Genomic DNA, 15,615 nt, shown 5'->3' with positions numbered 1-15,615 from the left:
GGCCTATCCCCCTAGCACTCTCCTGCCACGGAGGGACATTCTTAGACCTTTTAGGGTCATGAGCCACATTTCCAGGAAAAGAGGAAACTGTTTTTGGCCCAGATTATATATTTATATCTTATTTTATATTTATATTGTGTTTTTACATTTATATCATTTAATCTTAGTTTATATTTAATTTAATTTTAGATCTGTGGCATGAGTGGACACTGTGTGGGCTAGGACACGTGCTTGTGGGTACATGTGCACGTGTGTGGAAGCATGTGTGTGTTCATGTGTGTGCATGCGTGTGTGGGTGTCTTGTGCATTTGTGTGTGCTAGTGAGTGTGCTTGTGTATGTGCTGCACATTAGAAGGTGCATGTCCAGTGTTGGTCAGAACATCCCTGGCCACATCTGAATGAGGCCTCTGTCTTCTGATCCCCCACCACACCCGGCCATGCTTATTTAAAATGTGGGTTCTGAGGATGGAGCGCAGGGTGTCACAGCTGTAAGGTAAGCATCTTTATAGGCGGAGCGTCTCCCCATAGTCTCCACAGCCAAGGAGGATATCCAAGACCCAGGCCTCAGCACAAGAGGCTCTGGAAACCCCAAGACCGAAAACAAAAATCAGTTTCCACCAAGACTTTTCATCTTTAGACAAAACAAAAACAAGGGCTGGCAGTGGCTGCTTTTGGCAGAGCGTCTGAGTTCAGTTCCCAGCACCCACATGGAGGCTGGAGGCATATGTAACTACCCATAACCCCAGTGCCAAGAGATCCAACGCCCTCTTGTGGCTTCTGTGGGTACTGCACACATGTGTACATACATATACATACATAATTTAAAACAAAATCTTAAAAAAACTAAAACAAGATTCCCAATATTCATATAGACAATCCTTTTTTTCCCCAAATCCACCCCAAACTAAGGCAGAATCCCAAGAAACATATTAGAATGCAAAAGGAGAGAGAGGGAGGGAGGGAACAGAGGGGGGGAGGGAGGGAGGGAAAAGAGGGAGGAGAGGGAGGTAAGAGAGGGAGGGAGGGAAAAGAGGGAGGGAGGGAAAAGAGGGAGGGAGGTAAGAGAGGGAGGGAGGGAGGGAGGGAGGGAGAGAGAGAGAGAGGAAGAGAGAGGAAGAGAGAGAAAGAGAGAGAAAAGACAAAAAAAAACACCCGCATTCTGGCAGCGTGTTTCTGGGCTGGATGCTTTTCAAAGTTTTTGTTCTAACAAGGTTCTAAATACACGGATGTGTATTTTCTGCCCCCAAAATAGACTCACATTGAGTCACTTCTCCAAATCTGTCATGCAGCATACCAGGGGGGTGGCTGTGTGGTTAACGGGGGAGGCAGGGTGGATGGTTGTGGGGTAAAAATATCAGCACGTGTACTGTATGAGGCTGGAGGTTTCTGCCATTGCTTTGCCTGTTGTTAATAATTCCCTCCATCCTCAGCACCAGCCTCCAGAGACTGGCATGGCAGGGATTTCTCCCCATTTGCTCAATGAGAAAGACCAAGTCCACAGAGGTCAAGGGATCTGCTTAAGATCACTGAGTTAGTAGCATAGCCTAGGTTAGAATTCAGGTCTCTTTGAGATTCAAATGTAGCCAGGGATATTCCAACACTGGGTGTGCATCATCTAATGTACAGCATGTATACATGCATGCACACACACAAGCATGCATGCATACACACCAGCACACATACATGCACTCATGCATGCACACACACTAACACACACATGTATGTACATGTATGTGAGACACACACACATGCATTTATACATGCACACACACCAGCACACACACATACACACTAGCACACACACAATGCACTCATGAATGCATACATACCAGCACACATACATGCACTCATGCATGCATACACATCAGCACACCCATACACTCACACATGCACACATAATGCACTCATGCATGCACACACATCAGTGCACACAATGCACTCATGCATGCACACATACTAGCACACACACATGTATGTTTGTGCACACACACGTGCACATACACATATACACACACATACATTCATTCATGCACACACCCCAGTAAGCATGCATATACACCAGCGCACACACATGAACTCATGCATGCGCACACACCAGCACACATCCATTCACTCATACATGCATACATACCAGCATATATACATGCATGTACATGCCACGCGCGTACACACACACACTCACACATACACACACACATGTTCTCTACCTGTGCTGGCTGTCACGGGCAGCAACCAGACTGTGGGCTTCAGAGTCAGCATGGGAGAGGGAAGGCCCTTTACGGGGAAAGAAACGCAAGGGTTCCGGGTACCTAGAGCGGAGAACGGATGGCACCCTATCTCTCCCTGAAGGAGGCAGGGATGGGGGAGATGCTGTGAGTGGAAAGGAGAGGGAAGGGGAGGTTGAGGGCTTAGATGCTTAAGGTGGTGGGGAGCAAGGCCTGCCTAGGAGGTGCTCATGGCTCTGATCTCTGGGTACCCAGAACCTGGGTTTGGCCCTGTGCACTCAGGAGGCAACCCAGAGAGATTTTTCTCCATAAATCTTTAACTGCAGTCAGCTATGGCCCTGCACACACATTCGTAAGTCACAGGATCTGCTCTTCGGAAAAAACCCTGTGTTGGCCTCCTCCTCGAGGGGTGTTCACCACCTCGTAGAAGGTTCTGGAGGTTTCCAAAGATGGGCTGCCTTGTAAAGATGTGTCTGTCTTGTAAAATGCTTTGAGGGGGCTTCCCCCCCATCTACTAAGCCTCGAGGGGTGTTCACCACCTCGTAGAAGGTTCTGGAGGTTTCCAAAGATGGGCTGCCTTGTAAAGATGTGTCTGTCTTGTAAAATGCTTTGAGGGGGCTTCCCCCCCCCATCTACTAAGCCCTCTTGTTAGCTCTTTGAAATGCCTTTGGAATGTGAGATATGCTTCCTTTAAGATTATGTGTGAAACACAGGCGTCCACCTTAGAAGTTATCTTGTTTAACCCTTTGAACTTGACCTTGGTTGTGCAACCTCGGTGAGTGCCAGATGGGTGGTTCTAAGGACAGAGTGACTCCCATTGACGTCTAGTGTGGGTTTCAAAGGCAGAGGAGGGATCATGGACCTAAGCTTTCCTAAGACTCCCCCCCCCCCTTTTTTTTTTTTCTGGTTTGGTTCTCAGCAGTCAAAGAGTCCAGGTAAACAGGATAATCTCTGCATGATCACTAAGGAATCAGAGGCACAGAGGAGAGGTGTGATTTGAGTCAGAGACCAGAACGTCAGCCACGGTGAAGCCCAGATCACCAGCTAAAAATCCATCTCCAAAGACTGGCAACCACGGCCTGGCCTCCACATGAATCCGAGATGTCAAGACTGGCCAAGGGTTCCCCAGGGCATCCTATGACATCGGAGGGGTGGTGGTGGGGGTGGTGGTAAGAGACATTCACTTACTTCCTCTCCTCTTGCACAGAGTTGGGGTGCCTCATCTCCATCAAAGCACAGCCGAATTTCTAGAAGTCAAAACAATGTGAAGGATGCATTAGAGGGTAGGCACGAGGTCTGGGGCCATAGCTGGTAAAAGAGGAGCCCGATGCCTGATAGATATCAGGGGTTGAGGTGGGCAGCACTGCCCCAGCTGCAGGTTCAACCCAAGTGTGGGGGTGGGGTGGCCATGTAAAGCGCAAGTGTGAACTCTCCACCCCAATACACAGCTAACTGTTGCGGTCTTTATTGTATGAAAGTACTGCTCTGAGCTCAGAATTGGGGTGCCTTAAACACACAGCTCACCAAGGGGACCATTTATCTAAGGGACACTGATAGAAAAATAAAACAAAAAACCATGGTATTGTGCCACTTGCCCGAGTTGGATCAAATGAAAGTCTTGGCTTTGGGGATTAGGGAGGGCTTACTTCGGAGTGGGGTCGGGGTCCCAACTGTGGCTATTTTTTCTAGGGGATGGAGCCCCAATGCTAGGACAGGGGCATCCACTTACCTCCCCATTCTCTGGGGGGTCTCCATTGCCAAAGGTGCTGGTGACCACCAAGACCAGGGCTTCGTGCTCCAGGTGCACGATGTCATATTCCTCCATGGACATAGCCTAGGTGGGCAGGGACACAGGGGAGGGGAGAAGGGGTGAGCGGTGACAGGTGACAGGGAGAGATAAAGTGACAGGGGATGAGGGTGTGGGGAGGAAGAAGGGAGCAGTTCCGAGTTGCCACCTTGCACGGGGCCCAATGTTGTAGATGTTTTCTATTTCATGGGCTCACACAGGTAACGCTAACGCCTTTCACTGGCATGAAATCTTGCTGTGGCCATTGTGTCCTGAAGGATTATGGGAAACCTGAGTCCTGGTCCAATGAAATGGTTGCTAGGAGACTAGATCTGACCTCCCAGGTGCTAGGACTAGAGGCAGGCCACCACACACTTGCATTTGGGAGCAGGCCATCCAAACTCCAATTCTTGTGCTTGGGTGGCGAGTGCTTTACTGGCCAAGCCATGTGCCCCCGATCCTAGGGCACTGGATTTTTCATGATAGTGGAGTCCCGACCATGGTTAGCCCAGACTTGATCTGGCAGTACCTGACCAGGCTTGCTCAGTCTTCTCTAAGCCTGCCTCCAGTGCCCCAAAGGAGCTGAGCCCTCCGAGGCTGAGGTGCCTACCATAGGGCGAGACTGTTAGCTGTGTCTTAGCATTACATGTGAATTTCTCAAAGTACGTTCCAAGGAAACTCAATCTCCCATGAGAACAAGAGATTCGTGGTCAGATACGTTTGGGAAATAAATATAGCTGGTCATTTCCCAAAATATAATGTTCATAGATAAAGGTTGTAAACAGCTCTGAAAAGTTCTGCCTGCTATGACCCATGGACCTAGCTCTTTCACACTGATCCCATCGGGATGCCTTCTCTTCTGTCTACTAACATTTTGCTCTAGAGATAGGGGTTTCACGTGGTCTGGACTCTTGTATACAAGTATGTGAATTATTTATTTTCCACCAGGGTCCAGGGAGCTGATAGTACTTGCTCACCTTGGCATCGAAGGCATGCTTGAAGATCTCGCACAGGGTCTTGGCATAGGCTTGGGATTTGCCTGTCTCGGTGGCGTAGAGAATGGTCGCTTTGACTCTCTTGGCCATGGCCTGTCCCATCAGCTTGGCTGAGAACTTGACGGCCCTGCAAGGGAGCCGGTGGAGAGAAGAATGGGGGACAGAGAAGGGACAGGAGATGCTGAGATGTAGGGACCCTTTAGAGACACACCACACCCCAGAGTTCAGAGACCTGTATTGACTTCTACATTAGTTCCCCAATGCAACAAGTTCTGAGGTTGGCAATCTGGATGTTGTTGGGTGGTTGTATCTAGTCCTGAGAGCCTCATAAAGTCACCAATAATGGCCAGGCCATGAATTAGAGGGCCTTTAGAGACTTTTGAGAAAAGAATTTATGTCATGTATTCATTTATTGTGTGTGCATGAGTAGCCTTGTGCTTCTGCCTCAGCCCAGGCATGGAGGTCACAGGTCAGTCTGCCCATATTGGTCCTCTGTTTCCACCATGTGGATCTTGGGACTTAGACTCAGGTCCTCAGGCTTGGCAGCAACGTCTTTACCCTCTGAGTCATTTTACTGGTGGGAACTTCAGTGGTTTCTAACACCCGCCAAAGGAGAACCAGATTGCTTTATTTACAAATACACATTCAGCCAAGGTTCTGCATGGAGCTTGGTACCCAGTGGGCACCATCTAGATAGACATCAAATAGCTATCAAAAGAAATCGTGATGTTTTAAAGACCCTGTGCCTAAACTGGAAGGAGCTTTACACCAAGTTGGAGAACTTTGAGCTAGGGCTGTACTGCTGGGGGGAGGGGCAGAGGAGAGGGAGGGATGGGTGGGGGATGGGGGAGGGAGAGGCTGGAGTGGCTGCCCACCACAGATTTAGCTGTACCTGAACTTCCATTCCTACCTTCACTAGAAATCTCCTAGAAAACAGATTACTAGATATCTCCCACGTGGGGCTTATTGGCAGTTAAGTTCATCATTTTATGCAATTAGGGAAACCACCCACACTGTAGGGAGACTTTGAGCTCAGGGGGAGGGAGGGAGAGAAATTAAAGGTGCCTAGAAGGTTCTCCTGGAAGGCTGGGAGCCCAGAGAGTGGGCATAATTAACTCACAAGGTCTCCACCCTGAACTTTGCAACAGTGTTTCTCCCAATTGCCTTTCTCTCCTGGAGCCTGCAGGATGAAACTGTAGCCAAATCTGACTGTTTAGGGTACTCTGGTAAGGAAAGAAGGCTGCTGGTGAGCTCTTAATGTTAAGAAGTTGCAGAGATGGAGGGAAGAGAGAAGGATGGAGGGAAGTAGGGACGGAGGGAAGGAGAACAGGACCATCTACTAGGTCCAAGTCCATTAGATCAGGTACTGCAGGGTGGACTGGAGTCTTGCCTTTGGGGACCCTAGTACATAGCTGGTAGCTGCTGTACACTTGGATGCTACACATGAGGGTTCTAGGATCTGGGGGCAGAAGACAAGCTAGCTTAGTTTGGGTCAACATCTTCTGCCAAACAAAGGTTCCCACTAAGTGGATGGGTGGGGTTTCGTTTCTTGGGACAGAAGGTTGGTCACCCCATTATGTCATCTTTGTGGCGTACACCATTTATGTCAGCTTGACTCTGGATTGAAAGTGATTCCTCAGGGGTCTTGTTCCATAGTTTCTTGATCTTCCATTTGGCTCAGTAAGACATCATCATCATCATCATCATCATTATATTATAAAACAGGGTTATGTAGTTCAACCTGGTCTTCCCTAACTCAATACCGTGTGTGTGTGTGTGTGTGTGTGTGTGTGCACCTGTGTGATTGTAGAGCAGGATGAATGCACCCATCACCGAGTTGTGTGTGTGTGTGTGTGTGTGTGTGCGCCTGTGTGATTGTAGAGCAGGATGAATGCACCCATCACCGAGTTGGCAGAGGGTATAGCACCCACCTAGCTCCAGGTACTCCCAGCTTGTGGGCAGATAAATCCCTCCATCCCCCAGTGCAGGGTACTCACTCTGCCAATTTCTTGAAGCCAATGGCTCGCCGCTTCGTGGGGGTCCCATTGGTGCCCTTCCACACGTGGGTGTTCCATGGATCAGGCTGGGAAGAGAAGTGAGGATACCAGTCAAAGCCCTGGGGAAATTCAATCCCACTGAGAGATGCCCAGAGTTCCCTGGGGCTGGGGCTGCCCAACCTCAGTCCCACAAGGTAGGGATTGAGCCCAGGATGGTCACGTGTCCCTGTACAAGGTGATGGGTATATCTCCTTGTAGTGTCCCACCAGCCCTTCCCTCTCAGCCCCATTCCTTTAGACTCTGTGTTTGAAATAGAGTCTGGATACACAGCCCAGGCTGGCTACAAATTTCTCATCCTTTTAATCAACTCTCTTGGGATTGTAGGTGTGTGCCACCATGTCCAGCTCAAACTCTTCCTAGATCTGCAATTCCTCTTTCTGAATACCTACTTCTTGTCTCTGTAAGTCTCTATGGCTACTGGGCACACCCATGTCTATAGCACTGATCTGTTTGAAGATGGCCCTTGGGAGTTGGGAAAACTTGGCCCATGCATAGTGGGTCTCAGGGTAGAGGGGAGCCTGGGGCAGGTTGGGGCAGGACCTGGTACTCAAAGGACGGGGTGAGCCGGTAGTTGAGCATCTCCTGGTGGAAGACAGGGGTGATGCTGCCCGACATGGGGGGCACAATCCACACCCAGTCGGCGGGACAGCCCCCTCTGCAGCGGTACTCATTCTCCATGTGTTTGATGAAGGACTCGGTGGCAGAGTGGTGGTCCACAATGGTCACCTTGTCACTCTGCAGGAGGAGAGGAGACACGGAGTCAGGAAGGACGAGAAGGTGGGATGTTTGGGTACCTCCCCTACAGAGTCTGCCAAAGGGCAGCCCTTTATGACTCTATGTTCTTCTTTAAGTCTAATTGCACAGGAGGAAGGTTCTGTTTGGTGCAAGTCTATCTCCAAGAACTCCCTTATTCATTATCTCTTTAGTCAGAGGGCGGAGCCTCAGGTGGGAGCTCGACTCTCAGGGTTTCGGTTTCTCATGTCTGTGTACTTATCCCCCTGCTTTATTTACCTTCTGTAATGATTTATAGTGGTGAAATAAAACCCTCTCAGTGTAGACAGTTTTAAGGAGTGAGTTTGAGCCTATTAGAGATCAAATGAGTAGGGCAGTGAGGCTGTTTGAAGATACTTGGCCCAGGGAGTGGCACTAGTGGGAGGTGTGGCCTTGTTGGACTGGGCGTGGCCTTGTTGGAGTGGGTGTGGCCTTATTGGAGTAGATGTGTCACTGTGGGCATAGGCTTTAAGACCCTCATCCTAGCTGCCTGGAAGCCAGTCTTCAGCTACCAGCCTTCAGATGAAGACGTAGAACTCTCAGCTCCTCCTGCACCATGCCTGCCTGGACGCTGCCATACTTCCCACCATGATGATAATGGAATGAACCTTTGAACCTGTAAGTCAGCCCCAATTTAATGTTCACAGCCGTAAAACCTTAAGAGAGGCTGCATGGAGGTGGGCAGAGTCTAGCACACAGGCTGGGGGCTGGTGGGCATGGATTCACAGACTGTCTAAGAGACACTGCTCCATGCCTTCCCTTCCTTTCCTTCACCTCTCTCATGTCCTGAGAGTCTACACCAGGGCCCAAGTTCTGATCATTTCTACAGCTCCTTAACCCTGCACGGGAGGTTGCCTCTTGCCCCGCCTCCTGCACGGACCTCTGCACCCTGTTGTTCTGTGAGGTGCCTGCTCTATTCATGTCCACCCAAGGTCTGAATGAACATGCCTATCTTCTGTCTACCAGGGCAAGGTTAATGTCAAGTCTCCAAAGGGTCTGTCAACTTGGCATAACGACAGTGTCCGCCTTGTGCTGAAGAGCAGTGTGGTTTGGGTTTATTTCCCACCCATTTTCCTATACCTCCTGACAGAGGGGCAGGGAACTATACGGCTGAGGGTAAAGATGGGTAAGTCTGAGTCTCTAAGAGATGGAAAAGCACGGAGAACCTGTCATCAAATTCAGTCCTTCCTCTGACTTCTCTATATCAAATGTCCACTCTGCCCAGGTCGTGACAGGAAGGCATATGGGGCCAGAAGTAGGTCACGTGACATATGGGAGCCCCTGAAGGTGATTATTTTTGGTGTTTATGTATTCAAGTGTGTATTTGTATGAAGGTGCATGCGCATATATGTGCATGTGGAGGTCTGAGATGAATTTCGGGTGTCATTTCTCAGACGCCCGTATGAGAGAGCCTCTCTCATTAGCCTGGAACCTCACCAAGGTGGGCTAGGCTAGATAACCAGAGAGGATCCAGGAATCTCTGCCTCCTGTCTCACTGGGGTCACAAGCGTTCATCCCCTCTCTACCTGGCTCTCTGTGTGGACTCTGGGGATTGAATGTAGGACCCCTTGCTTGTGAAGCCAGCCCTTCACGGACTGAGCCGGCTCTCCAGCCCCCAAAGGTGGACTTTGCTAGGCCCTCTGTTTGGGGCCACTAGAGCAGTGGTTCTTAACCTTCCCGACACTATGACCCTTTGATACAGTTCCTCCTTGTATGACCCCACCACCTGTAAAATTATTTTCATTGCTCCTTCATAACTGTAAATTTGCTACTGTTATATATCGTAGTGTAAATATCTGTGCTTTCTGATGGCCTCAGGCCACCCCTGTGAAAGGGTCGTTTGACCCACAGATGGAGAACCGCTGCTTTGGAAGGTTCTTTCTCTCCTCTTTCCTTTGAGACTTGAGTTTGTTGCTGAGCCCTAGGGTACCTGGAAGCTGTATAGGACAGCAATGTTAATCTCCACCAGGGCTTGGTCCTTCCAGAGGGAGGATGTCTTCCTCATGTCCAAATCCATTTTCTTGGCTACTTCCTGGGAGGGCAAAGAAAGCATCGAATCACAGGCTGGCTAAGTCTGGATTTCAGACCAGAGACAGCGAGCACAGTTTTTGCGATCTTAATTATCAAGTTAACCTCTCACGGGCTGACTGACTCACTTCACAGGCTCTGAAGATTTGCTATTGGCAGCCCAGTTGGTAACTAAAGAGACACGGCTGGCCCGTAAGGCACTAAACCCATGTGCCAATCAGCGCAGGAGAATGTATGTGCTAATGCCTAATACTTGAGACCTGGAGACTCCGGCACTAGCCACTTTCTAAGCCAACGACACTCTAACAAAATAACTGGAGAGAAATATGTCCTGGCATTAATACTTGACATAATAGAAATGAGTAGCCAGGTCACAGTGGCAGAGGCCCGGAGGCAAATTCCTTAATTAAAGTTGTGCTTTTCCCTCCCTTTGTCAAGGCTAGTCACTGGTGAGAGCCCAGGTCTCATTACAATGCTCCGATGCTGCCATCGCTCAATTTGGCTAAATTGCTCCTCAGCCGGGCTGACATCGTGTCCAGCCTCTAGATTTGAAGGGCCAGGGTGACAGAGTCTCTCATTTAAGCCATGAGGCGACCCAGAGAGCAGAGAGCTAAGACTTATTAATTCACTGTCCAAGGCGAAGGCTTTCAGTTTAGCTTGGATTGGACTCAGGGACACCTCCACAGGAAGTGAACGAGTCCCGCTTTATGTAAATCTGTCTCATGCCCCTGGTGAATTTCAGAAATGGGGAAGGTTCATAGAGCTGGGCACGGTGTAGTGTTACTTTGATTAAAAGAATAAAAAAAAATGTTGAAAACAAAATGCCCCTTTTGACTTGAAGAAAAAAAAAAAACCTGAAACAAACAAAACCCAAAGCGAAACTTGCAGATGACAGTTGAATTAGGATACTGCTTGAACTGGAAAACAGCCTCCTGTGGTTTTTCTCTCTTGCCGAGGCTTGCATATACCGGTGTCTACCTGCTAGGGAGCCTGAGAATTCTGATACTCAGACCACACCCCAGACTGACAGTGTAAGAATTCCTATGGACTGGGGTCCTGCCACCATGTAACTCTCCAGGTCACCCCAGCAAGGAGGATGAGCCCGGACACCAGTGAATATTTGTTTTATTTTTCATGCTTTTGAAACAGGATCTCAGGTAGCCCAGGCTGGCCTGGAACTGGCCATGTAGCCCTGACCTCCTAGTCCTCTTCATTCTACCTTCCAAGTTCAGGATCACAGGCACGGGTTACCCTTTAGGGTTAACAGCCTAAATGTAGTGCTAGTCTCTGAGTTCTAATCTCCATTCTTCACGGAAAGACTGTGTGATCCAGACTTACCTCTGACTCCTCAGTTTCTCTGTAACCTCCTTAGAAACAAGACTAACAGTTGCAACTTGCCGTTAGGACATTTGCTAACAAATACAATATAACAACAACAACAAAATACTCCCCCAAATAAAGTAGGGCTGTGGAGACAGCTCAGTGGCAGAGAGCCTGGCTAGTGGGCTCAGGGACTGGGGTTCAACCCCAGTATCGTAGAAACAAACAGGAAAACAAAACCAAGCAAACGCAATATACCAAGAACCCAAATCTTCCAAGCACACACAGCCTGCCTGGCGTCTCCAGCCAGCTATCCACACCCAGCACTCCTCAATGGCCTGATCGGACCACCCTGGTCCAAGATAGTCAAAAGAAACGCATCTGTACACAGCATGCAAAGCCATTTCTCCAGCCACTGTTGCTTAAACTGTGGGCTGACGGCCATTTACACAGCACCTATACAGTGTCTCGAATCATATGTCAACTGCAGAGGGTCCTGATATACAGGAGGCTCAGTATAAACACCATAGAGTTTTATGTATGGGACTTGGGTATCTGAGGGGTGTGTGTTTCTGCATCTGTATGGGTGTCTCCATGCACAAATATATGTGTGTGTGAGCGCACATGCATTCATGTTCATGCAGAGACCAGAGAGTAGCCTCTGGTGTCTGTTGTTCTTCAGGGGCTGTCCATCTTGTTTACTGAGGCAGGCTCTCATACTAGCCTGGAACTTTCCAAGTAGGCTAGGCTTCCTGCCAGCGAGCCCCAGAGATCCACCTGTCTCTACTCCCCTTGTTCTAAGATTATGTGCAACCACTACCATGCCTGGCGTGTAAAAATGTGAGCTCTGGTGATTAAACTCAGGTCCTCATGCTTTGGGTGGGAGGCACTTGACCTACAGAGTCATCTCTCTGTCCATCTGCAGATTCTCACATCGGAAGGGGCCTCGAGAATGTTCTGTGGATGTCAAGGGAAGGCTAGTGTGCAAGGTGCTCACACAGTGTTCTCTGTGGTGGTGGTTGCACTATTTGCTTCTTCAGGTCTCGATAGGAAAGAGACAACTGCTTCTGGCATTTCTAGATTTACCAGGACTGCAGTTCTGTCCCAATACACCCAACCTCCCAACTCCTCAAAGCTGCAGAGCGGTGTCCTCTGTTCCTGCATTTGGGGACCATCGAGGGACTTCACCTCCAGGATGTTGTATCGAGAGTTGTCACAGTAATCACGAACGCCAATCTCCGTGCCCATGTACCAGCCACTAAAGGGACAGGCGCTGAACTCCAGGCCCCCAATCTCCAGCAGCATGTTGGACACAGCGGGGAGGCCATACCATTTGAGCCCCAGGTCCTTAAACCAGTCGAACCTGCAGAGAGCAACATGGCCCTGCTCAGCATGCAGCCAGTATCCCCTGAGCAGCATCTTCAGGATGGAGATGCTTCAGGCTCAACACCAACTGGGACCACGTACAAACACCGATTATTGATAGTTCCTTCTCCCTATATCTCCTCTTTACCGTGCCTTCATTTTTTAACCTATGCTCACTTCCCAGCTAGATGTTCCTCCCTCTGGGAAACCTTCCCAGTGTCCCGTTGGGTCCAGGTGACCTCATATTTCCCCTTTGCTGTGCTTTCTTGGAACTATTTTAGGAGTTATTGGTCTACGGTCTTCTCCTCTTTGACACCAACCACAGAGGCGGGGATAGAGTGAAGACCACAAAGCCGTCTGAACAGGCCTAGAGGTGGACACAGGTAAGGTAAGTGCACTCAGGGAGCTGCTTGTGTTGCCATGGGTCAGGTGCCTCGGACAGGAGTTCTCAGTCCAGGGAAGACTCAGGTAAGGCAGGTGGGGTACCAGTCCCAGGGGCAACCTTCTGCCCCCTCCCCCCCCCCCCAGAGATGGAGCCAACAAGATCAGCACTGTTATTTGTGTATGAGGTATTTGGAAAGAATCTGCACTAAAAAAAAAACAAAACAAAAAAAAAACCAACAACCCTCTTTAAATAGTCCCTCTTGTGTGACTTTCCTAACTCGCCAGACCCTCATGTCAGGTCTGAGCTGATCCTGTGTTTATTTAAGAAGTTGAGATGTAGCTCATCACAGATTAAAAATAATTAACTGGATTTTTAAGATCTATTTTGTGTACGACCTAAGTTTCTTAGCAACTTCCCTCGGGTTTGGCCCCGGTCTAGCACCTCAGGGTGGTGTTCCTTCATTCATTTTATAATTACATTTATTTGTGTGTGTGTGTGTGTGTGTGTGTGTGTATGTGTGTGCCAGAGGACATTTTATAGGAGTCAGCTCTGGCCTTCCACTGTGTGGGCCCTGGGATCGAACTTGTGAAGTCAGGCTTGGTAGCGAGCTTCTTTCCCAGCTGAGCCACCTCACTAGCCTAGCGTGTCTTTCACTCTGAGAGTGCGCATGCTTCTCTGACCTTGGTCTCCTAGCTACTTCTGGGCTCCAGATTCTGTCTGAACTTGGTTCACCCAGGGTCAGTCATTGTATGCAGCAGCTTCCTCTATTAGATGTCTGTGTCTATAGCGAGACAGTAGGTATGTCTAATCTTGTGACCTCCCTAAGAGCTGGGCAGAGGGCGGGTCATAGAGTTGCTTAGAAACAGATGCATCTGGTGGTCCAGGCTAGTTCGGAAGGACATAAGATGGACAGAGGAGGTAATGGGAGGGGAGCCCCCCTCCCCCGAGAGCACTCCCTCTTACTTGGGGTGCCTGATGGGTACTTCCAGCACCAGCTCTGGGGGGATCTGAAAGAGTTCAGGGTCATTGCCATTGGCCTGGAGCAGGAGAGGCAGCACATCGAACCGGCCTCTTGGGGGTTTCCAGCCCTGCTGTATACAGATCTACAAACAGAAAACTCAGTCACATCTCCGCCCCTGCCCCTCCAAACACAGCACACAACGGGCATGGGGGAGGGGGAGGAGAGGGGAAGGGGACAAACGGAAGTCTTCATGCAAGCCCTCTGAGGCCTCTCAGTTATGAGTGCTGCTTCAAAAAGTAAGAGCCACCGTTAGAAGCTCTGTCTGACCTCACCATAGAACCAGGGCAGCTTCCCCAGGGGACATATGTCAGCCTGATCCAGAAAGGGTCTCCGGTGCTGAGCTGGCTGTGCACACCAGGGGATTGAGGGCTGAGTCTCACTGACTGTGGCATCCTCCACGGGCTAGCTTTTAATGTGTGGGGTTAAGTGTCACAAGAGACAAAGGAAATCTCCAGTGCCATGGCTCTCTGCAGAAAACGCGTGCACAGCTGTCCGCAGGCACAGCGAGATGCAGGAGATGAAATGCTTCGGAAGCTTCATTAAGAAAGAAGAACTCGGAAGTGTGGCTCATTTCATTAGCACTCACTTTTTTTTATTTTGTTTTGTTTTGCTTTTTGAGACAGGGTTTCTCTATGTAGCCCTGGCTGTCCTGGAACTCACTCTGTAGACCAGGCTGGCCTCAAACTCAGAAATCCGTCTGCCTCTGCCTCCCAAGTGCTGGGATAAAAGGCGTGCGCCACCACTGCCTGGCTAACTCTCACATTTTAAACTGTGAATTTTAAATCCAACAATGTACCTCATATGAATAGTAAGTCATTAATAATGGACTGAGACTTTTAATCAAGCGTTTGATACTAAAGTTAAATAAGATGACACTTGTTCATTTACTAAGTATATTAAACTTATGTTTAAGGAACACAATAAAGTGCATTAAATATCAATATTGGTTTATTAATTATATACATTATATAATTTCTTTCTGTGGTATACATATATTGTATATTGTGTATGTGTTTATGCGTGTAGGCTTTCTATCTTATTTTATTTGAGACATGCTCTTTTAATAAAATACCTGTATTATTATTTTATTTATTATTATTATTTTAGATAATGTATGAGGATGTTTTGTTTGGGTATATGTCTACACACCAGGTTCATCACTGGAGACTGCAGTGCCTAGAAGAGGGCGTTAGATTTCCTTGGAGTTATAGACAGTTGTGATGTGGGCCATGGGAATTGAACCAAGGTCCTATAGAAGTGTTCCTAACCACAGAACCATCTCTCCAGCCCAGAAGGCCTCAGTATGTAGACCAGGATACCCTGGCACTATGTAGACCAGGCTGACCTCAGAACCCCAGAGGTTCATCTGCCTCTGACTCCATGGTGCTGGGCCTGAAGGTATGTGCTATCATGCTTGGCTCCTCTGAGACATGCCCTCTGACTATACCCAGAGCTCAGTGATTTGGATAGAATACGATCAATCCTCCTATATCCGGTTCCTCTATGCTAACATGACAGGTATGTGTCACTACCTGGGATCTCTGTGCAGCCAGCCCTTTACCCACTGAGCCGCCTCTTCAGCCTCAGTTTTGCTTTGAGACAGAATCTCACTAAGCTCAGGTTGGCTTCACACTCACAGCCCCTCCTCCACCTCAGTCTCCT

The 15,615-nt window shown here is 48.9% G+C and overlaps 1 protein-coding gene across 1 annotated transcript in view; it reads right to left on the bottom strand.

The window, feature by feature from the left end:
• Positions 1-15,615, bottom strand: part of Nos1 (nitric oxide synthase 1, neuronal) — a 92,002-nt gene that overhangs the window by 40,985 nt on the left and 35,402 nt on the right. Inside the window, exons 8-15 of the mRNA NM_008712.3 lie at positions 13,896-14,035; positions 12,371-12,545; positions 9,765-9,866; positions 7,604-7,798; positions 7,004-7,089; positions 4,989-5,133; positions 3,955-4,059; positions 3,414-3,472 (exon numbers count right to left, since the gene is read on the bottom strand). Coding sequence (NP_032738.1) covers positions 3,414-3,472; positions 3,955-4,059; positions 4,989-5,133; positions 7,004-7,089; positions 7,604-7,798; positions 9,765-9,866; positions 12,371-12,545; positions 13,896-14,035 — 1,007 coding nt within the window. The remainder of the gene's footprint in view (positions 1-3,413; positions 3,473-3,954; positions 4,060-4,988; positions 5,134-7,003; positions 7,090-7,603; positions 7,799-9,764; positions 9,867-12,370; positions 12,546-13,895; positions 14,036-15,615) is intronic.

Source organism: Mus musculus, chromosome 5 (assembly GCF_000001635.26).
Source record: "Mus musculus strain C57BL/6J chromosome 5, GRCm38.p6 C57BL/6J".
In the NCBI taxonomy this organism is placed as follows: Eukaryota; Metazoa; Chordata; class Mammalia; order Rodentia; family Muridae; genus Mus; species Mus musculus.
Note: the sequence above shows the minus strand (reverse complement) of the source record. Positions and strands in the feature narration are given on the sequence as shown.